The 22,939-nt window shown below is 43.7% G+C and overlaps 1 protein-coding gene across 9 annotated transcripts in view; it reads right to left on the bottom strand.

Moving 5' to 3' along the window:
• The window catches only part of CHL1 (cell adhesion molecule L1 like), a 123,753-nt gene that overhangs the window by 14,356 nt on the left and 86,458 nt on the right, over positions 1-22,939 (bottom strand). For all 9 annotated transcript variants that reach the window (XM_027894204.1, XM_027894206.1, XM_027894203.1 and 6 more), the window contains 12 exons: positions 20,972-21,092; positions 17,777-17,961; positions 11,891-12,022; positions 11,399-11,536; positions 10,737-10,848; positions 9,731-9,897; positions 8,423-8,588; positions 7,024-7,148; positions 4,006-4,107; positions 3,601-3,798; positions 2,362-2,432; positions 379-601 (listed from right to left, as the gene is read on the bottom strand). In XM_027894204.1, coding sequence (XP_027750005.1) covers positions 379-601; positions 2,362-2,432; positions 3,601-3,798; positions 4,006-4,107; positions 7,024-7,148; positions 8,423-8,588; positions 9,731-9,897; positions 10,737-10,848; positions 11,399-11,536; positions 11,891-12,022; positions 17,777-17,961; positions 20,972-21,092 — 1,740 coding nt within the window. The remainder of the gene's footprint in view (positions 1-378; positions 602-2,361; positions 2,433-3,600; positions 3,799-4,005; positions 4,108-7,023; positions 7,149-8,422; positions 8,589-9,730; positions 9,898-10,736; positions 10,849-11,398; positions 11,537-11,890; positions 12,023-17,776; positions 17,962-20,971; positions 21,093-22,939) is intronic.

The raw sequence follows: 22,939 nt of genomic DNA, 5'->3' as shown, positions 1-22,939 counted from the left end.
TCAAATACACTCTGAGGGGAGAGAAGATGAACAACCAAACCTTATTCCCACCTCTGGGTGTGCAGTGGGAATTCTCCTGTCTGAGCAGCACCAAGCCCATTTCATAGGCTTCTTATGGACTGTGGCCTCCAAACAAGTACCCGGGTTAAGGCAGCAACTGAGATTAATGAAAGCACAAGTGACCTCTCCAAAAAACCCTCACATTCCAGCAAACTGCATCTACCATCAGTGGTCTCCCTGTCTCCTGAAGCCCCTTATACTGGGCACTGGCATTTCAGCAGCCTTAGCTGCCTAATCCCTCACTCCACATCTGATGGTTTTGCATCCCAGGAATCCCCTCCTGCAGCGTGTTTGGACGGTAAAGTCTCCCCTACTCACAGTCCTCTCCCGAATATCCGATGGTAACGTTCGGTTCGGGGCCGGATCCTAAATCGTTGACTGCCTGGACTTTGATCTCGTAAGGCACGAAGGTGGGAGTGTTTCTCACAGTCAGGGAATGTTTCTTCACCGTCTCCTCGTTCCAGTCCGTCCTGACCCCCCGCTGCCTCCAGCTCACTTTGTACTCCAGCCCCGGCCCGTTCCTCTCCACGGGTTTCAGTGGCTGTGGGAGAAGTTAAAAGAGATCTTGTCTGCCTTTGTTGCAGCAATCATGAAACAGCAGCTGAGGGGAGGGGGGGAATGCTTTTGGGGAGTGTGTTACACGTCAGAAGAGAAAAAGGAGGAAAAATAAAGCTTGAACTTCTCGCTGCCGCGTCAATTTTAAGACGACTGGGAGAACGATGTCACCGCTCCAAGAGAAGTCGTGGCATTGATGTGGGTGAAAGGCAGAGAAACAGCTGGATTAAAACCAGATTAATTGTTAGTAGACACATTTCTGCATCCTACATGCATCAGGTTTTGTTTTGCCACAGGTTTCCTTGTGTGAGGTAAAACCGCATGCCTTCAGCACCGCTAAAATTGCGTGTTTTGGCACACGGCTGTGCGTGCCTCTTAGCAAAGATAAAATTTGCATTTTTATCTTAGAATTTTATGTAGCGCAGCAAGTTGGGTCATTAAAATTTAGATTTGTTCTAACTGCACACCAAATGCTTGAAACTGTGCCTGGACACTTAATGTGCAGCTGCTGGGCCACTCTGTTTGCACCAATCAGCTGAAGAATTCATCCCAGCATGGTTCCCTTCTAATTAACATTCATTTATTAAATATTAGGGGATGGATAGCAACGGTTTGTCATGAGACATTCTCCAGTTGGGTTTATTTCTCTGAAAATGTCCTACTTTAATAAATAAAGTTAAATAGCCACCTGCCCCACCAAACATGCTGAGGTTTATTTCAGTTCATTAAAACAGCTGTGGGTGTTTCCCACTGTACAGACTACTTTTAATTATATTTAAATTATATGTTGTAAATATTCAATATTCAATAGCTGGTCTATGTAAATACACAATAATTAGTATGCACACGGAGATCTGAAATGAAATGGCATCAATTAGCAGCAGAAAGTGATGCCCCATTGATGCTCCTCATCCACCCAATCTGCGAAAATTCCCACTGCTCTGCTCTGAGGCCATGAGGACCTTTGGGATGAGTGTTGTAAATGAGTTGGTAGATTGGGCAGCTTTCTAATGGGTAGCACTGTGAGATTCACCTCCATGGCAAAGATCCCAGGGAGTGGGATTTGCAAGAGAAGCGGGAGAAGTAAAAAAATTCCTACAAAAATATTACTCCTCGTTTAGAGTTAAATTGAAGCACTGCTTGACTCGTATTTTGATCTCCCTTAATGCTGCAAATCCATGGCTGAAAATCTAGTCACTAATGCTCAGCTGGTCTCTTAATCCAAAAATAGGCAGATTAACATCATTTTGCAGTTTTTCTCTGTCAGAAATAGCATGTTCAGTGCCCAGCAGTTCCTCTGAAAAGCACACAGGAAGCTCCATAAATAAATGAATATCCTGTTTACAGCATTTTAATGATTCAACAGGATTTAAAAAAGCCTTTCCATCCCATTCTCTGCCTTCAGTCTCAGCTTTCACTTCCACTTCTGCCCAGTCTGAGCAGTGATTAAAGGCTTCCCAGGGAGGAGCAGAACTTGGTTCTGCTCAAGGAAGTCATACCAGCATTTCCCAGTAAAAATACTGGGTATTACCACCCTGAATCCTTAAGGTTGGAAAAAACCTCCGAGGTCATCAAGCCCAACCTTTTCTGAGAGGTGGGATTGTCCTGCCTGACCCTGGGCTGTGTCACATGGCAAAAATCCCATTCAAATCCAAGGAATGGAGAGAGTGCCACCTCCTTTTTGATGCAATTACATCATCAAACCTGTTTCCAATATTGTAGCATTTACAGATACGTTTTCCTTACCTCCCATTTCATCACCATTTCATTGGGTTCAGAAGCCTCAACTCGGATGTTTTCTGGGTTCTTGTCTGGAGCTGGAACCATACAGGTGACAAGGTTAGTCTGCATATCCTAGGCTTTATTTCCATTTAGTATTTAAATGCAAAAATTTCTTACGTCTCTATTAGTGAAAGACATCTACACAAAAAAAACCCACTTGTGAGATTAATTACTGGCATCAGCAGAGCTGATGTGACCAAAACACATTGTTTATGCAGTTTTGATTCCTAAGTGCCCCTGTTGGTTGGAGCCACCAGCTAACATGGAGCTGTGACTTTTGGATTGGAAAGCACCAGATGTAGGGGGATTATGAGGACGAGATTTCTCTCCCTGTGGGGACAGCAAACAGAAGGTGGATCATTAGTGGGACACGCACAAAACTGAAGAAGGACCTGAAATTGAAGTAAAGAGGCTTAAAAAAAAAAAAAAAAGAAAAAGAGAAATGCCAAGGAATGCAAATGCTGTGCTGAACAGTTGGCCTCTGAAATGACTTGCAGGGAGACAACATTTTCTGCCACAGTGAAACGCTCCGTGAATGGAGAGTTTTGACAAGCTCAGTGCTGCTGAAAGGCTCCCTGTAAACCCAGCTCTTCTCCAGCAGCTTGTCCATGAAGGGCTGCCAAGGGCTTTAAAGGTGGAAAATCAGCAGAGTAGGGTGCCAGAGGTAGGAAAAACACAGCAGCCTGGACTCTTCCCTCTGGAATTTTATCTAGCACAGAAAGTTGGGTCATTAAAATTTAGATTTGCTTTAACTACACACCAAATGCTTGAAACTGCGCCTGGACACTTAATGTGCAACTGCTGGGCTACTCTGTTTTTACCAGTCACTGAAGAATTCATCCCAGCATGGCTCCCATCTAATTATTATTCATTTATAAAACAGCAGAAGATGTATGACAATGGCTTGTCATAAGACATTCTCCAGTTCGTTTCATTTCCCTGAAAACGTGCTACTTTCATTAATAAAGTTATTTAAAGCGGTCACCTGCCCCTCCAAACACGCTGAGGGTTATTTCAGGCCACTGGACCAGCTGTGGGTGTTTCCCACCACATAACCTACTTTTAATAATCCTTTGAGCTGCCACCGAAAGCAGCACGGGTGACCTTGATTCCTTCACCCCCCTGAAGAACAGGAGGGCACAGAAAACGCTGAAAAAAACACTAAAAATGGTAATAGTCAGGAAATTAGAGAGGAGCTTTTACCAGCTGGGGGCGTTGAGTAGCGCAGGGACGGTTTGCTGGGTTGGCTCCTTCCCACAGCGTTCACAGACACGACACGGAACTGATAATTCACGTACGGGGACAGGGACAGCACGGCCGTGGTGTCATTCCCTGGGATTCTGGTGAGCTCCTGCCACCTCCCTGGCTCCCACCGGTTCTCTTCAAACTCTACGATGGACTCTGAGCAGGAAAAGGAACAAAAAGAGAAGGAAAAAAAAGGCAGAGCTTGCATAAACAGCTTAGAACTATCTCAGAACAACTTACAGCAAATTAAGTGGCGTAGCCAAGTGGATTAAGGAGGGCTGTGAGCAGGGTTTGTTTCTTGAAATGGCCACACAGTGTCAGAATGAAGAACAGCATGAGAGGATGCTAAAAAACCCCTCCTACCATTAACAGGGCTGTTGTGGCTGGACCCAGCTCTCCAGGACAGTCGAATGCTTCGGTTCTGGTGTTCAGAGAGCTGAAGGTCTTCTGGTGGATCAGGAACATCTGAGAAAGAAAGAAGAAGAGTCAGGAGCACAGCCAGCTGTTTCTGTTTTCCCAGAGTTTTCCAAAGGATTGGAGCAGAAAGTTCGGTGAGGGTGGTGGCAAAACAGCCTTTGATTTCAAATTGGACACAATGAGGAAAGCAGGAATTGCTTTTGAAAATCCTTTTTGTTACAGACAATCAGGAGGATTCTTCAGGGCCCAGGGAATGGCTGGAGCTGTGCCAGGGCAGGCTCAGGTTGGATCTCAGGGAAAGGTTCTTCCCCCAGAGGGTGGTTGGCACTGACCAGGCTCCCCAGGGCAGTGGGCACAGCCCCAAGGCTGCCAGAGCTGCAGGAGGGTTTGGATGATCCTCTGGGGCACAGGAGGTGACTCTTGGGGCTGTCCTGTGCAGGGCTGAGGGTTGGACTGGATGATCCTTGTGGGTCCCTTCCAACTCTGCATGTTCTGGAATTCTAGCCCTGATTTTTCCTTTTTAAACACAATATCCTTCTCAAGTTCATTTCCATCTACTCTCATTACTGCACTTGCAGCAACAAAGTTTTCTTTTCAAATCAACCCCAAGATCTATTTAATCATTAATAGATATTGACACTGCTCTCAGCAGGAACTTATATCAGCATCACTTGGATTTCCTCTGGAGCAAACCACAGTGGGAGAAGGTGACTCAGCTCTGACAGTTATTGAACTTGGCCTTTTAGGGTATGACTGAAGGGATAACATTCATTATCCCAGCCATGGGGATCTATATTAATAAGAAACAAGAAAATTAATTACCTGCCAGCTCAACTAATGCTGTCCAGAGAATATATCAGAGGTAGAGGTGGTGGTGGGTGTGACAACCGTCCTGAACCTCCTGGGGACAAGTCTGGGGCTCCAGAAGCACCAAGCAGAACTATCTGCTGCCAGAGATCGCTTTTTATGGACATGATTGCTAGCATGACCAAAAGATGCTGCTCCCCTTCACAGACCTCGGCTACAGCAAGGGGGACACACATCTCCAGCACCTCCTTTAGCCAAAATTCTTATAATTGAATGAGCATTTCCAAATCCAGCAGTTTCAGCCTGTCAGATGTTTGTCGACCCCATGGCTTGCTCTGACAGTCTGATTGGATTGGATGGGTTTGGTAACTGGAATGTGATGTAGAAGAGCAATTTCTCCCTGCTGGGGGCTGGTGGCGAGCCCTCACCCTCCCAAAGTCACACACACACTCCCCCCTTAAACAGGGCTGGTGTTTCAACACCTAAAAAATGTGCAGACCAAGGAAATGTGATTGCACAACTTCAGGTCTTTGAGCTGCCTCCACCCCAATTCCCAACTCCATTTTTGGCTGACAGTGTTATTTCTTACAGGAAAACCAGTTCCTTCAACCACAGACTGTCTCTGTCATTGTGAAAGAAATTCATTGTGTTTGTTTTAAATAACAATATTGTGTTTTCTTGTTTTGAAAAGGGATAGAGTCACCATGTCTGCTGGTCTTCAAAAGATGTGTGGATGTGGCTCTTGTGGACATGGTTAACATCTGGACTCAGTGGTCTTAGAGGTCTTTCCCAATCTAAACAACTCTATGATCCTTTGTTTATTGCAGGGTACATCAAAAAGTTAAGAACTTCATATTTTAAGTTAAGAACTTTTATATTTGGGTTGAATTTTTTTTCTGTTTTACTTTTCTTTGCATTTCTTACTCGTATTTCTGTAATACCCCAGAAAAAAATCAGGAAAGTACAATTTAATCTCCAGGAATTTTGCTGTTCTATTCTTGGAGTATATCCATTTAAAATTCAGCATATTAATTTAAAGATGCTGATGGTGCATCTTAAAGATACTCAGCCCACTACCTGTTCATTAAATATATAACAGATATTTAGAAATATTCTAACTGAATATTTCTTTTGCTCTTAGTTGCCCATATTCTGATGTCTCCATCTGTGCCATATTTAGCTCTTTAGCAATCTCACAAGTCTTTCATTGCAAAAGAAACCTGAATTCTTCTTTTGAAAGGTAACAGATACTGTTAATCCACCAAGACCTTTCTTATATGGAATAAACAAGGAGAAAAGTGCACAAAACTGTTTTCTTCTTCTGCAAACCAGTTTTTTTAAAAAGGAATAAAGTACTTTATGAAATTTTCATAAGTAATGTAACGAATAGCCTACAAACATGTTGAATTATACAGCACTGAAGAACCCAGTACCATAAATAATGTGCACAACATCTTCCTAATTTACTATTTACTGAAAAATATCACGCCTTTAAAGTGCAAAAACATCCTGAAGGTCAGATTGACTTATTTCTTGTTGCAATCACTGCCAGAAATGAATAAAAATGTAGAATGGAGCAAAAATTAACGTGATTAAAACTGTCCACAAAATTGTAGTTATTGGGTGATGCCCTTGGGTACCTGTGCAATGGGATGCACATCACAAGTTCACCCTCTTAATTCCAAGTGACCCTTCAGGAAGGGAGGCAGGTTGGAAGGAGGCTCACACGAGGTCAAGCTTCAGACCCAGTGGGTCAAGGTTTTTCTCTGCTGTGAACTTGCTCTTTGCCACTGGACAATAATTTACGTTCAGATTCACAGAGATAATTAATCCTTTTGGGTGCTTAACTTGCACTAATCTTCAGGGGGGCTGGACAACTAAACACTGGCCTTATGTCCTTCAAGAAATAGTTCAATTCTTGTGCAGATTTCCAATTAAATGAGATGAAGGACTGAGCAAGGATTTCAAAGCAGCAGCAGAGCCATTCTTAATATGCTGTTACACCTTCCAACCTGGGCTCCCCCCCTACAGCCACTGTAGGAGACTCCTGAACTGAGAAAAAAATGCTGCCTTATCTTACTATAACAAAGATGAAATGTAAATAAGTGCTGCAATGGCATTTGGAGCTGTCTGAGCACCAGGAAAATCAGCCCTTACCAAGAACAATCAGCTGCGACTCGGCCGTGGCGGAGTCCAGGGAAGTGCTGCCCACACACGTGTAAACTCCTTGATCCTCCATGAGCACACTGGAGATGAACAGTGTATCCCTGTCCAGAATCATCCTAAAGGGATGAAAAAAAAACCAAAAAAACAAAGGATGAAAAAAATCTGTAAGGTAAATATGACAGACAGACACCACTGTTCTCTGAAAAACTGATCCTAAAAAAAACTTGGTAATGGGACGTGCTGACATAATTGCACACCAGGACTATTAATTTAAACATAATTGTAGTTGTGTTATACACTGTGCTGGCTACTGTTATTTGTATTTTGTAGCAATTTCGCCTCCATGGCTGGAAGTTGATGTGTCAATCCTGGTCTGAAAAGACTCCCATTGATATGCACGGGATCAGTGTCTGAATCATAGGATTTTGGCACGTCATTAATGAGGCAAATGTGTGGGCTTTATGCTGGAATTTTTGAAAGGGTTGAGTAAAACTGGGCATTCCCAACCCACTTGTGAAATGTCCAGTGCCCAGGGGAAGCTGGCATTATCCCAGGCAAGTGTGCTCCGTGGCAGACATGGAATTGCCTGGCACCCCCTCCCCACCTTACGTGGGCTCAGCAGGATCTCCAACCTCTCCAGCATTGCAGTGTTTAGGAAACCATCTCCCTTCTGTGGTAATTAATAAAGACACCCGATTAACCACTGTGGAACCCCTCCCATGGAATGGAGGCTGAGCTCCATCCCCTGGAGGACAATGGAAACACAAAAAATAGGGCAAAACTCAGCCTGGGCTTGCAAGTCCTGAACTTACATGCAGGACAAACTCGTTGCTTTTAATGCGTAGGATTGTTGGCAGAATCCCAGAAATCTGTTTGCCATTCAGTTCAACATTAGAAGGACTTTGCTTTGGTCAAACAGTCGTAAAACACAGGAAAATAATAGTTCCAGTGAAGTAGAGAAACAAAACCCTAGCTGACTGCCCTGGGGCTTTTTGAGTTGAACCAACATTTATATTATATATAAATTATACATATTAGATATAAATAGGTATAAATAGATGCATATAGATATATAGATATAGGTAGATATATATTTTAGAGAGAGAGAGATATCTAGATAGATATAGAGATTTAAAGTATAACATTATATTCTTCTGTGAGGATGAAAGAGTTAATAAATCCCCAAATCATTTACCATCGATGGTAACTCATACGGTTGCATTTATATGTATAAAATGCAGATCTATTCACACACCACATGAAGAATTCCTGCAGCCTAAAATTTGCATTTCAAGCTATTAAGGCTCATGGTTTAATGAATCTCGTGTTGCAGCCCCACATCACATTATCCAGCTGAGATCAGAAAATCCTTGTTCCCCTCCCCACTTACCTGCCACCTTCCGTGCTGTTGACTGGCAGCTCATCTCCATCTTTCCTCCAGGATAATTTAAAACTGTGTTTCAAGTGGGAATCATACTCAGCCTGACATTTCAATAAAATTGAATGTGATTTCAGCACTCGGGGGTTCTTCGGAGTAACAACAAGTTTTGTAGCATCTGATTGATCACAGAAAAACACTCTGATTAGGAGAGAGAGAGGGACTATTACATCAAATTTTCACCATGCACTTCATATATAAAAATCAACCTTAGGAGCAACAGTCATGTATTCTCCTTTTTTTTTTTTTTTTTTTTTTTGTTATGTATACACACATTTCAAGAGAAGGATGGTTTGTTTTGAACTAGATATTTCCCAGGATTTAATTTTTTTGTCTTGAAGCGTTTTTCAGTTCACCCCAATCCAAAGAGCTCCAGAAAAAAAAAAAAATCTCCACAAAATAAAAAGTCACAGGTGAAAATCCTTGTTAGCAGACTGTCATGAAATGGATGATAAGAAAAAAAAAAAAAAAAAGGCTTCAATATGATTTTTATGTCTAATTGCCATTTGAAATAAGCTTTGGCAATGATCCAAGAAAAATTACAAGCTTATTAAAGTCAAGTGAGAAAAAATTATTGCAATCAAGTTTGTTCTTTTAATTGACTGTAATCCAAACGCAGAAACAGATGAATAAGTAAGGAGAAGGCACTTAGCAGAATTTATATTTGCAGAGAGACATTGCTCTGTGATAATTTCATTGTGCATTTTCATGTTTATTAGCACTGTAAAAATTAGAAAGCAAAGGGAGTGGGTGGAAATAGAACACAAAGAGAGTGGCCTTTTTCCCTAAAGTTTGTCACAGCAAACCCTGCATAGGAGAGTCCTTTGGAGGACTTTGCTAATTGAGTATTTAAGGGTTTTTTTATTGGCCAGACCTAAATCCTAAGTAAATTTGTGTAAAACCCACTGTGCACTGAACAGAAGCTGTTTGCTGCCAACCTGGGATATAAATCCCTTGAAATAGAACTGGAGCCCAAGGAATTGATCTAAAATTTATAAATAAACACACTTCAGTAATTTTTTTGCCAAGAAGAAAGTGGACATCATGTATGAGCACGGAGAAATCCAACAGAAACACGGGACAATATGAAAGGCTACATGTATAAGAGACTTGTGGCAATTCCAGGTCATAGTACTAGATTGACAGAATAAATCTGTATCCTGGTCTGAGCATTTACTAATTATTTATTCACTGAACACGTGTAAATGTAAAACCTTTCCCCGTTGGGGAAGGTTTCTCTGTTAACACGTGAGCCCTTACCTCTTATATCCAAATTAGCAGTGATTGCTGTTTTTCCAACAGAATTGGCAGCCCAGCAAGCATAAGATCCTGAGTCTTCCTTCTTTGTGTCTTTGATCTCCAGGGTTCCATTCTTACTTAACTCATAGCGGAACGTTGAGAGGGGCTCTATGCTCTCATCCTTGGTCCTAAGGATCAGAACAATAAGGCTGGTTTATTTACAGGGCTGCAGGAACTGTCATTTCATGGAGTTATTGCAGGGCACATGGGAATTTTGGGTCTCAGCTCTGCCTCTGAGCAATTAGAGTCGTGGTTAGGGTCTAGATTAGATATTAGGAAGGAATTCTTCCCTGGGAGGGTGGAGAGGCCCTGGCACAGGTTGCCCAGAGAAGCTGTGGCTGCCCCTGGATCCCTGGAAGTGTCCAAGGCCAGGTTGGAGCAACCTGGGCTGGTGGAAGGTGTCCCTGCCCGTGGCAGGGGGTGGAACGAGATGATCTTTAATTCCCTTCCATCCCAAACTATTCTGTGGTTCTATGACAAGTGACTAGCAAACCAAAACCACACTGAGAGCATCTAAAAAAGTCTTCAAACTACTCTGTCTTTAATCTACAGCTGCCATCTGCTATGACAATCCTGTGATTTCCAACCCTATGGAACCATGTCCAGCTAAATATGTCCTCTAAGTCCCTGTGTTTCCACCTTAATAGTGTGTCCAAACTTACGAAGTTGCCAACAATAATCTAAGGATTAGTAGCAGGATTTGGCTATTACAGCATGGCTTGGCTTAACAAGTATCCCAGCACTGGTCTCACAAAGGTATTGAGGACTTTCATTAACCCTTTTTATAAACCAGTTCTTCAGGGTTCTTAAAAACGTATTTGGACACAGAAAACTTTTGTTCGTGTACAGTTTTTGTTACAAATTTCTGATCTCAACTCTATAGAAATAACAACTAACAGATTTTTCAGTGTTTGGCGAGCCTGTATGAACTTGTCTCACATGAAAACATCACTTCCCAGTCTCTTACCATCTGACATCTGCTGCAGGTGAGGCAAAGATGTCGCAGCGCAGGAAGGCACTGTAACCCACCACTGTGGCATAGTTCTCCCCGTCTGAGGTCAGGATTAAGGGAGCAATATCTGCAGAAGAGAATGCAAGGTGAGAAGCACTGGATTTCACAACTGGGAATACAAATATTGTCCGTGCATCATCCACTTTCAAAGGCTGAGGCACTGCATGGACAGGCTGGACATGTCAGAAATGTCTCCATGAGACAAACCAGACCCAGTTCTGCTTCCTTTAGGGATGTTTTTTATTAAATAAATTCCCATCACCCCCTTTTTCAAAGAACAGGTTGGGAATCACAACTGAAATTAAAGATTAACAATACACTTAATAATTAAAAAATAGAGTTGTGGTCACAGAGTGGTTTGGATTCAAAAATTTTTGAGCCCAAGCATGTTTTTAAAATAAAGAGTATATCAAAGCTCATGAGTGTCCCTGCTAATACAATATTGCCCATGGTAAGACTTACTGCATTAACTTGGATAAAGCAATTCTTAAAATCTGGGGGCAGTGCAAGGCACTGTGACATGGTTACAAGCTCCAAGCTGTCCAGAGGATTCGGGAATGGGAATGGGGCATTGGGGTTGTCAGATCCCTTGCTGTGAAGAGGAAAGGGGCACTCACTGAGGACATTCACGTTGGCACTGGCCAGGATGGTGCCGTGCTTGTTGGTGGCTTCACACTGGAACACGGCACTGTCCTGCAGCTGCAGGTTGGTCAGGCTGATCTCCCGGGTAGAGATCCTCCCTCGGAAGGTCCTGCCTGGAAAAACCCAAATTACGTCAGGAGCTGGAAAAAATTTGACTGTGGAGTTCACAGTCTCTGCTCACTGCTTGAAAGTCAGAGGCAAAGCAGCTCTTCAGGATGAGCCTGAGATGAGCTCAGTTGGTTAGAGCACAGTGCTAGTAATGCCAAGGTTGTGGGTTGGATCCCTGTATGGTGCTCCACACCATGATGCATTCTCTTCAAGATCACATTTAAATATTAGCTTCTTAAGTAAATAAATATTAATTAGTATCTAAATAGATTCAAAATCAGGTATCAACCCAGGGTGTTAGGATTTGTGAGTTCCCACCCAGCCAGCACCAGGGGGAGGACACTGGACCCAGCACGTACTATCGATGGGCATCCCGTTGAGTTTCCACTGGATGCTCGGCTCTGGGTTGCCAATCGCCTCACACAGCAGCACCAGGTTCGTTCCCACGCTGTAGACACCGCCTTCGGGCTTCTTCAGCCACTGGGGAGGCTCTGGAAAGAGGGCACAGAGCAGGGATCAGCGTCACAGCCCCCAGAGTCTGACCCTGCCATTGCCGCGCTCCTCCAGGAGATGGCAAACTCAGCCAACACTTCAGCCCGCCCCGCAGCCGAATGGGATTCCTTGCAAAACCCGTGTCAGGAAAGGCAAAATTAGCATCAGCACACATCAGTTCTGTCCTTCAGACTTTGGGAGTGTCAGGGAGAGCGTAGAAATGGGCAGTGCTTATCCAAGTGGAAAACAAATGCAAATAGAAGGCGAGAGGCCGGGGAAGCAAGGAAACCTGAGTGGGTCAGCATTTCCAGCAGGACCCTCAGCCTTGAGGCTGGTCTGGGAAATGAGCTGAGACTATTTCAGCAACGCAAACAAGATGGAAATACCCATCCAGCTCAAATCCCCCTCTCCAGGCACGAGAAAGTGGCTCCCACTGCCTTGCCCAGGGGTGGAAGGAGCTCCACGACAGGATTCAGCACCTCCACCTGTGCTGAGGAAATCCACTGTCACCTCAATATTCTGTTTTTTCCATCCTGTGTTCAGATCAGAGGCTGACGAAGCACATTTAGGAATGATGAAACATTCATTTTGGGGATGAGAGAAGGTTTGGATGCAGATATGTTGCCCACAGGGTGGTGGTAGAGGAGCAGGCATGTGCTGCTGCAATCCCTGTGCTCTGCTTTCCCAGCACTGCCAGGCAAACTGGGGGGCTCTGAGGGAACCCTCTGCCCTGCAGAGCAGCCCATGAGCTTCAGGTACCCAAACCTCGTTGGAAAAACATATCCACAAGGGAGGGAAGGGGGGAAAAAAAGGCCTTTATCTGATAAATGCTTCATTCTCTGACTGAGTGCAGGTCCCTGAGCCTGCCTACGCTTCAGTGAGCATCCTCAGTCCAAAACACAACCTTGAATTCATCATTATCTTCCCCTGAAAAGCAGGAAACTTACGGATTTTAATACCAGATTTGACACTACCTCTTCTGCATGTGCTTGGCAGACCAATTTCCCTATTTGAAACAGGTGAGCTAATGCATGGAAACCCCTTGGATCCATTAGTGAATGCTCACAGAACACTTTGAAGATGAACAGAGCTGTTGCCTGGTAATACAACTGCAGATGTTATCAGTGTGATATGCTAAAACAAAGCATCTCTGCTCATATTGACACAGATATTAAAGAAACAGCTCTGAGATGATGATACACACCCAGTCCAGCATTTCCAGATGAAGAGACGTTGTTCATCAACCTATGAAGACTGCAGTAACATCCAAGATACTGAAGCTTATCTAAAATGATAAGATCTCCCCATTTCTTTCACACAGGACAGGTTTCTCACCTTCCCCACACACTGAGAGCTGCCTGCCCAGAGTGACAGGATCACATTTGTTTTGCTTCCTGGTATTTGACTCCAGAGAAAAAAAAAAAACACCTCTGCAAACAACAGAACATTTTGGTCTTGCAGGTCTTTTTCCCTTCTCTCCCTCACACAGATCATGCTGTCCTCAGGAAAAGGCAGGTTAATGGCATGGAGGTGAAAAGGTTTGTAGCAGTCTTGATTAAACTGCTGGTTTGGAATTTTTTCCTCTAAATCTGCCACAGACTCACTACTTGAGTCAGGATATTTCCCTGTTTTGGAGGAGGGGACACTAAGCAGAGCCTGAATCCAAACCACCTGATGGATCCCTTCCTATTTCCATCTGTGCATGCACATGATGCCACTCTTTCCTTTCTCAGCACGGCAATGGCTGTGGGTGCCCCAAGGGAATGATGCAGCTGTGAAGTCAGAGGGAATGAGATTTTGCCCAGTATGAAATGGAATTTCACAGAAAGGCTGAAGAACCTCTTTTCCACGTGGCAGACGTGCTATACTACTTATGAGTACACAAAGTATCAGAATAACAAAATATATGTGTATTTTTAGCAACTACAAAATCCACCGGTTGAAGAATCAAAGAGTTAATCTGTGTGAGCAACAACAGGGAGAGGCAAATATTTCCTGCATCTCCTTGGTAAGAGGTATCAAAGTGAGCCTCTTGATTTAGAGATTTATGTCTTTATGGAAAATACTGACAGGTTCGAAAATGAAAGGGATCTAAAATGGGGGCATTTAGTCCATCCTGTTGCAACAGAGCAGGATCATCTACACCTGAAACACTCAAACCTTCCCCTCAGCCTCCCACGCTGTGCCACCACCGTGCTTTTCCCCAGGACTAGAACAAATTTGTGACATCAAACCAACATCTGCCCTGCTGCAGATTAGCATATTGTATCTTACATCATCCCCAGGAGACTTTGTGAAGAAACTTCCATTCATCTGAATGTTCTTGTGCATTCCCCACATTTATTTCTTAGCAAATTAAACATACCTGTTTGGGCTTTTTTTCTCAAATGCCATGATTTCAGGGTCTGTGACCACCCTTGCTGCCTTCTCCTGAACTGCCTCAGTTAACCCCAGCCTTGATGTAAAATTCCTTACATTAGGTGAGGCCTTATCCGTTCTCAGTAGTTTTTTTTCTTACAGCAGCACTTTTCTTCATACTTTCCTGGATGATTTTTGCCTTTTCTGCCAGACTAACGGTTCCCAGCCATGTTCAGCTCTCCATCCAACATCTCCTCCCAACCAGCCTGACCAGACATTTCCCATCCTGTGCTGATGAAGCCAATTAGTGCCGCCTGGGGAGAATTGCTTTGCACTTGTGCTCGCTGAAGCCCGTCCTTTTTATTCCGGACCACCTTCCCAAGTTGTCAAGATCCTTTCAAATTCTCCTCACATCTTCCCAAAGGCTGGCAATCCATCCCACTTTGGGGGCATCAGCAGCAGCTGCAGGGATCACCTTGGGCTCTGCATCCTATTGGAGCAGTTTCCCAGGGAAACACAGAAATACAATTTAAACCCAATTAAAACACCCAGTCCTGGTTCTGCCTCACATTGGTTTCATCTGTTTTCTTTTTCTCTTAAAAGCATTGCAAGACACAACTGCACAGGCCCTTAGCTATTGTATCATTACTAAAATAATCATTATATTGGAATAATTATTTCTATGAAACACCATCCAGGAGCCTCAGTCAAGACCAAGTAACATTAAATCAGGCATTATTACACTGAAGATTTTGAGGTTGTATGTGCATTTGCTGTTGGGTTTGGTGGTCTATAAACAATAACCAAAAAAAATTTGAAGTCAAAGCAATTTGTGGGCTTGCTTTGCTATTTTTTTAAAAATAATTTTCTCTCATTCTAATAACAACAGTGGGGGTTTTATGCCTGCTCTAATGTTCCAGGTTACATCTTCCCTTGCAAAGAGAGATTAAAATGCTCAAACAGTCAAGCAATTTGCTCGCTGAATATTTTCATATGCTTGGTAATAATTACCTGAATCTTTGCCCTCAGACTCAGTAGGATTAGAAAGTGGGTTGCATGCAAATATCATTAAAATTGTTGTTTGGAAGGATGGGGCAGTGGTTTGAGATCCTCAAGTACCAGAAAGAAGAACAAAAAATGTGGCAGTAAATCCTGATTTACACACCAACATTAGACTGAAGACGGTTGGTGGTTAACAATAGATAATTTTTCTTCCATGTTTAATTTTCTTTCCCCTTTGAGAGGAGCCTGTCAGGTGTGAGGAAGCCCTAAGTCAGCACAACCTCCCTAAAGCCAACTGAAATTAATGCTCAGTTCCAGAGCTCAGGATCTGCCCTTGAGTGTGCTCACAGGAGCTCCTGCAAGAGTGATGAACGTGCCCATCTCTGATTAATGACAGTGACATTTGCTGGTTAGAAATTGGAGAAGACAACAGTGTTTGGGCTCATTTTTACCTTGATACCTTGGATGTGAGGTGACTCCTAATAGGAAGAATTCCTGCAGGTGACAGTAGTCATCATTAGTTACACACACGGAAAATGAATTTAACAGCAGTGGCTGGAGTGGGATTATTCCCTTCTTTGACTTTTTTTTTTTTTTTTTTGCCAGAAAGTTTTCCTTCCTCTACAGACCAGGGGAGATGGAGGTCAAAATCCCAAACTGCTAAATTGATGTTATTTCTCTGGTATTTTAGTTTCTGCAGCTCCTGCAATTTCTTTGAAGGAATCGATTTTTTACAGCCGAGAAAATCATCGCCAGATTGTTAAAATATTCAGCTACAGCAGAGATGCTCCAAACCATCTGGAATGATTTCTGGGAGTCAGCACTTCCCCTCCATCGCAGCTGAAAATTTGCCATGCCCTGGTATCCCCCTCTGCCACGCTTGCAGTGAGGGAAAGAGGACTGTGAGGCACAAGGTTGTGTCAAGTGAAGGGGGATGATTCGTCACACACTGGGAGAAAAAGGCTTTTCCTCAGCTGAGGAGTAAACACAGAGCAGGGGTTGAAAGTGCCTTTCCTCCCATCAGATTTTCTTGTGACCAGGCAGTGAGAAGAAGCCCAGATGAAAAAGAAGCTGTTGGCAGGCTCTTACAGATAATCCTGCCTGTGGTTTATTTTACTTTTTGACTCTGCAGAGCAGAGGATGGAACATTTCTCATCAGTAAAATGTTTTCAGGGAGTTTTTCAGCTGTGCTTAAGGGTTCCCATTCTGTAGCTGTTTCTGGACAGAGAGCTGCAGTGGCAAGGAGGGTTCTGCAGGTCTTGCTTGTCTTTTCTAAGCCTCACCAGAGCTCTGCTTGGCTCCTGGAAAAGAGCATCTACACCTGCCTTTTGTGAAGGGCTCACACCTTCAGAGTTTGGGGAGGAGGAGAAAGGGGGATGGAGCCCCACCTCTATCTGCACTCTGCAAGATGCCTGGGATGAAGGTATCTTGGCCGGCTTTGTTCATCCACCACCTTCTTGAGCACCATAAATAGATGATGACCAACCCTTGCACAAACACAGCAGGTTCTCTGTTTGGCACAAGCACAGGCAGCCAATACTCACCTGCATCAGCCACCAGACCCTTGTGGGTTCCTCACAGGGATTCACCACCCCCCACACATGGGTATGACGGGCAGAAGTGGAACCCTAAACCTATTTATGAATGCTGCTAATATTGGTCATCCTCCCAAGCATGCAGGTGGGGTGGGAACAGGCCTTGGACACTCGGTGGGATGAGAAAAAGGATCATATCTCAGTTTTTTAAAACTGTTAAGGAGGTGGTGGATTGTTCACAGGTTGGACTCAGAGGTCTTTTCCAACCTTAACGGGGGAGGAGAGAGGTGGTACCATGTCTGCTCGCTGTATTTTTACAACTCTCCCTAGGAACTCACTTTGGGTGGAAGCCAAAGAAAGAGAACAGAGCTAGATGTCCCTCTGATCCAGCCCAGTGTAGCCATTTTCACAGTCTTTAAGGGCAAGTGGAATAATGAGATCTTTTTGTCTGACACTCAGATTAATACAAGACATTTCATCAATATCTCTGCTCGACTGACTCCCATCTTTAGAGCATTGAATCTGCTCATGTATTTGTACTCCTGTCCACCACTTTGTAAGGCCTTCATGGTTCAGGAAAAAAGATGCATTATTCATATATATATATATATATATATATATGTTTGTTTGTTTGTTTGTTTTTTAGAGGTGCTGCTTTCTGCAACCTTCCCAAATTTAAGAGATGGGTCCTTGGTAAGCAAAAATTAGTGTTATGCAATTCCCACATATAGCAAAGCTTATTATTATTATTATATAAATATAAAATTATATATAAAAGGTTATTATTACTATTGTTCCCTTCCCTTTCACCACCTCTCTGTTCAAAATCACTCAGGTTGGTTGAAGTGTGCTCAGTACCTTCCACGTGGACGTGGAACTCGTGCCTCGCCCTCCCCATGGGGTTACTCGCTGTGCACTGGTACGTCCCCTCATCAGCTGCTGTCACTTGGTCTATCTTCAGGATCTTCCCAAAATTCTCTGTTTCTGGTTCCTCCTTGGGCATGTTTCCAGTGACTTTGACCCAGCTCAGATGAGGAGTTGGGCTAAGAAAGAAAAAAAGGAAGATTTTTAGTTGCACACTAAGCTGCTTCCTATTATACCCCTGCTGGACTTCGCACTATGGTTTGTCAGAGAATTTCAAGCCTTTTTAAAACTCTAGGGCTAACTAAGGGTTATATTATAGACTAAAACCAATCTGTACTGCTTCTTGATTTGGAGGAGCCCTGTGAGTAGGTTCTTCAGCAAGGCAAAGCACGAGGCTGCATTCCTTGCGTGTGAGTTGGCACGGACTGTGGGAGAGGGACCGGAGCTCATCTCATCCCGCTCCAAAAGGGCACCTGAGGACAGACAAGGAGGTGAAGACTTCATTAGACCGACTCCACTCACTGCTTGCCTGTTGGCCAACCACTGGAGGTGGCTGAAGTGCCCTTTGCAGCCTCAGAAAGCAGTGACACGGGGGCTGAGGCCAGGCCGGTGTCTGCACGTTCCCAGCCGGGCTCCGCATTCCCGACACGCGGACACGGTGTCGGATCTGCTCACCCTCGTGCCCATCTGTTCCTGTGGCTGAGTGCCCTGGCACGAGCTGCACAGAGCTGCAGGTACCCAGAAATCGTGGATTTCCAGGAGCACTGGCTGCAAATTATTTCCTGCGAGAGTCCTTGTCCCTCTCTTGTCCCCCCAGGCCAGGCTTTGTGTCGCCTCGGTGTTGCACCGAGGCGATGCCCCTCCTGGCACTGCCATCACTCAGAGTGTAAAAGTCTTCAAAAGGTGACAGATTGGAAATGTACTCAGTTCCTTATTTTGCAGTTGGATGGCCCTGATCTGGGAATCTGGCTCGGTCTATCTGCTTCCATGGTCAGGGGACATTTGGTGGGATGGGTTGGCAGAGATGTGGGCAAAGCTGATAATTTTTTCTGCAGAAAAGGGAAATTTTAGCAAATGAAAGTAGCAATTTTTTTTTGTTCTGAATATTGCATTTTTTGAAGGGTTTCAATGAAAGTGCAAAGAAGTACTTTGTATTCTCTCAAAAATGACAACTTAAAAAAAAAAAACCACCTTTTTGTTTGAAAAATAATTTTTAAAAGAGCTTCCCAGAAAATTTTGAGTGAAAACAGTATTTTATTTTTTTTTTAACATTTTGCCAAATGAACAAGCTTTTATGGCTTTCTCTTCTTGTATATGATATTAATTCCTGCACACGAAATTCATATTTGAGTTTTTTTCAAGGGGTTATGCCTGTTCAATGCTTTGAAAACCCTATAAACTCATAGCTGTGGACTTGGGGAGGTTTGTGCGTCGGTGAATTAGCTTGATGGGAAGTGAATTAGACAAGGAAGTGTCGCAACAGGGAACCAAAACTTGCTGCAGATACCTGGAGTGAATCCAACAGAGACAAGGAATTCACCTGCTTTCAGGAATGCCAACCAACTGCAGAGGCAGAACCCTGCCAGCCTAAATGAGCAATGCCCTTTCCTCATGGAAAAACAAAATACCCTACACATGTTTGTTCAGGCAGATAAATATCCTGACTTTGGAATTTAACAGGGGGGGTATAATTGCAGAGCCTTTAATGTGAATTATCTCCATGCTAAGCAGACTCTGTTGTACAGCAAGAGGAGAGGGTGATTTAAGGCTCTGTTTGACACAAAGCTCCGTCACAAACAAACCAGAAGGGACTTTGCTTTCACTGTGGGTTTGGTGGGTGCAGAGATTTTCACTTCACCTGTTCCTCTGGTGGCAACTCGACTATTGCCTGGACAGGCACGTGGGGAATATTGGAAAACCGGACTGGGGTTTCTGTCTCTGTGAGTTAGTGCAGCAGGGACAGCTCTGAGAGAGGGACTGGAGGGCTGACACTCAGCATTTATTTAGCCCTTCCCTTTCTTTGCTTACCCTCATTTTGCCCTGTGTTATTTACAATAAGCAACAAAACTGTCCTGAGTTCCCGTCACATACCATCTATTTTAACCCTTCCCTAAATTAACCCTTCCAAGACTTTAAAAGAACCTAAAAGAGAAAGGAAGAGAGACTATTTACAAGAGCCTGGAGCGACAGGACAAGGGGGACTGGCTTCAAACTGAATGAGAGTAGGTTTAGGTTGGATTTTAGGAAGAAATTCTTTCCTGGGAGGGTGGTCAGGCCCTGGCACAGGTTGCCCAGAGAAGCTGTGGCTGCCCCTGGATCCCTAGAAGTGTCCAAGGCCAGGTTGGAGCAACCTGGGCTAGTGGAAGGTGTCCCTGCCCACGGCAGGGTGTGGAATGAGATGAGCTTTAAGGTCCCTTCCAACCCAAACCATTCTGGGATTCTGTGATGTATTTTTACAGTGAACATCTCCTCCTCCAGGTATTCCTCCATACTTCTTACACCTGGATCCACAACTATCCTTTGAGTAGCTTTCTGAGATAAATGCTGACAGCAAAAACGAGTTTGAGGTATCTGAGCAGTCCAAAGCACCACAGCACACACAGGAGTGAGCCCAGGAGAACATGGGACTGGTACCAAGTCTGAGGTTTGCCCATTACTGCTGGTTTTAGCAGGATCAAACCAATAAGGCTGATTCAGGTTCACTATATTTTTGCACATCACTCAAGAACTTTTTTTTTTAAAAAAAAAACATGAGATTTTGCATGTGGAAAAAACTGAAAAAAAATTTTGAGTACTGAAGCAAAACTGAATTGACAAAAGCAGAAAGGAAACATCACAGGTTGTGAGCCACAAAACAGAAGCTGATGCTGATGTTATTTAGTTCCTCAACATCTCAAAAGTGGTGCTACTGAAAAAAGTTCAGTAGTAGGGGTCTTTTTTAATATAACAGTAAAAAAAAAAATCAATACTTACCACGATCTGATTTTAATTACTTGTTTACAAGCTATAGCAATAACCAGTGTTGCATGAACTCTGTGCTGCTTTACAAGGAGCACACAAACTTCACAAACAACTCTGCACAGGAATTCAATTTCAAACTGGTGTATAATTTGAAATAGAGCTCTTTGTCTGCTCATTTCTATCTCAAGAGGTGGGTGATTAAGTTGTGCAGCATTGTGCATTACTCACAGCCCTTCAGCAATGCATTCGAGGAGCAGGACACCTCCCTTGATGACAGTGACTGATGAGCTGCTGCCAGCAGATTCAGGAGGGATCAGCAGTTTGGGTTTTCTTTCCTTGATAAAATTTGCTGAAAGATAAAATAAAAGAGGAGTTAGATATGAAATCTTAGAGCCTTCAATAATGCCACAAACATCACTGCTGTCAGGAGGTTTCAGGCATCGATTTGAATGTTTTCTTTTTTATTTATACCGTTTGAGCCTGATCCAGAACACTTGTTTCTCCTGATAAGAGTCAGAAGACAAGTGCAGTGATATCAACAGACAGCAGAACTGGTGAAACCCCTTTTTCTTACAGTTTTATGTCCTCTTTTCCAAGGACTGGCCTGTCCTATCATTCACCTCATCCAGTCTGGGTACACTGGTGCTCTCAATTGCTGAGCTTCTGGTCCACAGCACCTTTCTTACCACCCTTCTTCTGCATTGACTCTGTTATCTTTTAAACCTCAGATGAAATGCCATCTCCCCTGACTTGAACATCCCACAGAATCACCCTTCTTGCTGCAATTATTAAATCTACAGTAATGGAGGTACAATTTGTAGGGAAGACTGTTAAAATAATAAAACAAGATTGACTTGTATTTGATTCCAACGGCCCATTTGTTCCAGGCTGCCAAACAAGGGTTTCATGATGAAACACAGAGAGAGCTCAATGCCTGCCCAGTTATCACTCTCATAACAATTAGCACAGTAATGAATAAGTCCCCAAATGGTACTACTTCTTCAAAAATAGTCAGTTATGGATGATTTGGTAAAAGACCACATGTATCTCCCTGAATCATTTTCTGGTTTTTCATTTCTTCCTCCCCTTGCTTTGTATCTCTACAGATCTGTGCCACGAGCGCTCTGAGCTGCAGCAGAACCCTTTGGTGCCTCTGGATATGCTCACACATTTCCCATCTGCCTCCACCTCCTGCTTCCAAAGGCAGGCAGTGCCCCTTCCCAGCAGGAGTTCAGCAATCCCTTCCAGGGAAAAACTGGGTTGGAGTGTCTGTCACACCTCACAGGACCTGCTCGCTCTGCTCATGGGGCTCAGCCTCCAAGGGCAAAGGCTTGAGGACTGATGAGTACTCCAAATTATCCAAAACCCCTTGTCTAAAACAAGCTCTTTCAGGAGGTTCAAATCGGGCATTTCAAAAAAAAAACAGAGACTCTCAAAAGCAATTCAACCAAAGAAATCAGAGTCGAGAGAGCTACGAACAAAACCCAAGGCTCTCGTTTTTATACATTTCAAACAAAATTAACTGGGTGGAGAATTGCAGGGATAGCCACTAGCTGCCTTCTGGCTTGTCCCCACTGCCTGCATAAAGCTCAGCAGGATATTTCCAGGCTGGTTTTTTTTTGACAGAGAGGGGCACAAAAAGCAATGGAAGTTGGGAATTCCCGGGATGAGAAGTGCTTTGCTGTGGTCCTTACCTGTGGGGAGTAACATGCAGATCAAGGTACAAACAGAGAGAACCACCTCTCATTGACAAGGGGGACAATTAGAGCACCCAAAACTCTGTAAATCCACACCTTGAGCTCACCCTGAGATAATGCAGGCCCAGGATGACCCCTTGGACATGAATTCATGGTGCCAAACCTCTGGCTCCCTAATCCCAGAGTCCTCTTAACTGCCAGAAAAAAATTTGGAACATCCAGCTCTGGCTCCTGCTCTGAGCTGATAACACAAGAAACCCAGGATGTCACCCTCCTTACATCATGTTCTGGAGCGTGAATGCTCCTTTCTCAACTAAAAAGCCCTACCTTTTTTATTAAAAACCCTGCAGATTTCTGTCAAAACCTACAAGATGAGCAAATTTTCCTCCACGGAGCACTTAAATCCAACCCATCACAATCAAAAGGCTTTTTGTGATTTTTTTTCTTTTTTTTTTTTTTTTTTACCAGCTCCCATTTCATCTCAGCTGGTGGATTCTCA

Source organism: Empidonax traillii, unplaced genomic scaffold (assembly GCF_003031625.1).
Source record: "Empidonax traillii isolate 1590-97213 ecotype Southwest subspecies unplaced genomic scaffold, ASM303162v1 scaffold420:size724490, whole genome shotgun sequence".
NCBI classification, from domain to species: Eukaryota; Metazoa; Chordata; class Aves; order Passeriformes; family Tyrannidae; genus Empidonax; species Empidonax traillii.
This window is presented reverse-complemented; position numbering and strand designations above follow the sequence as displayed.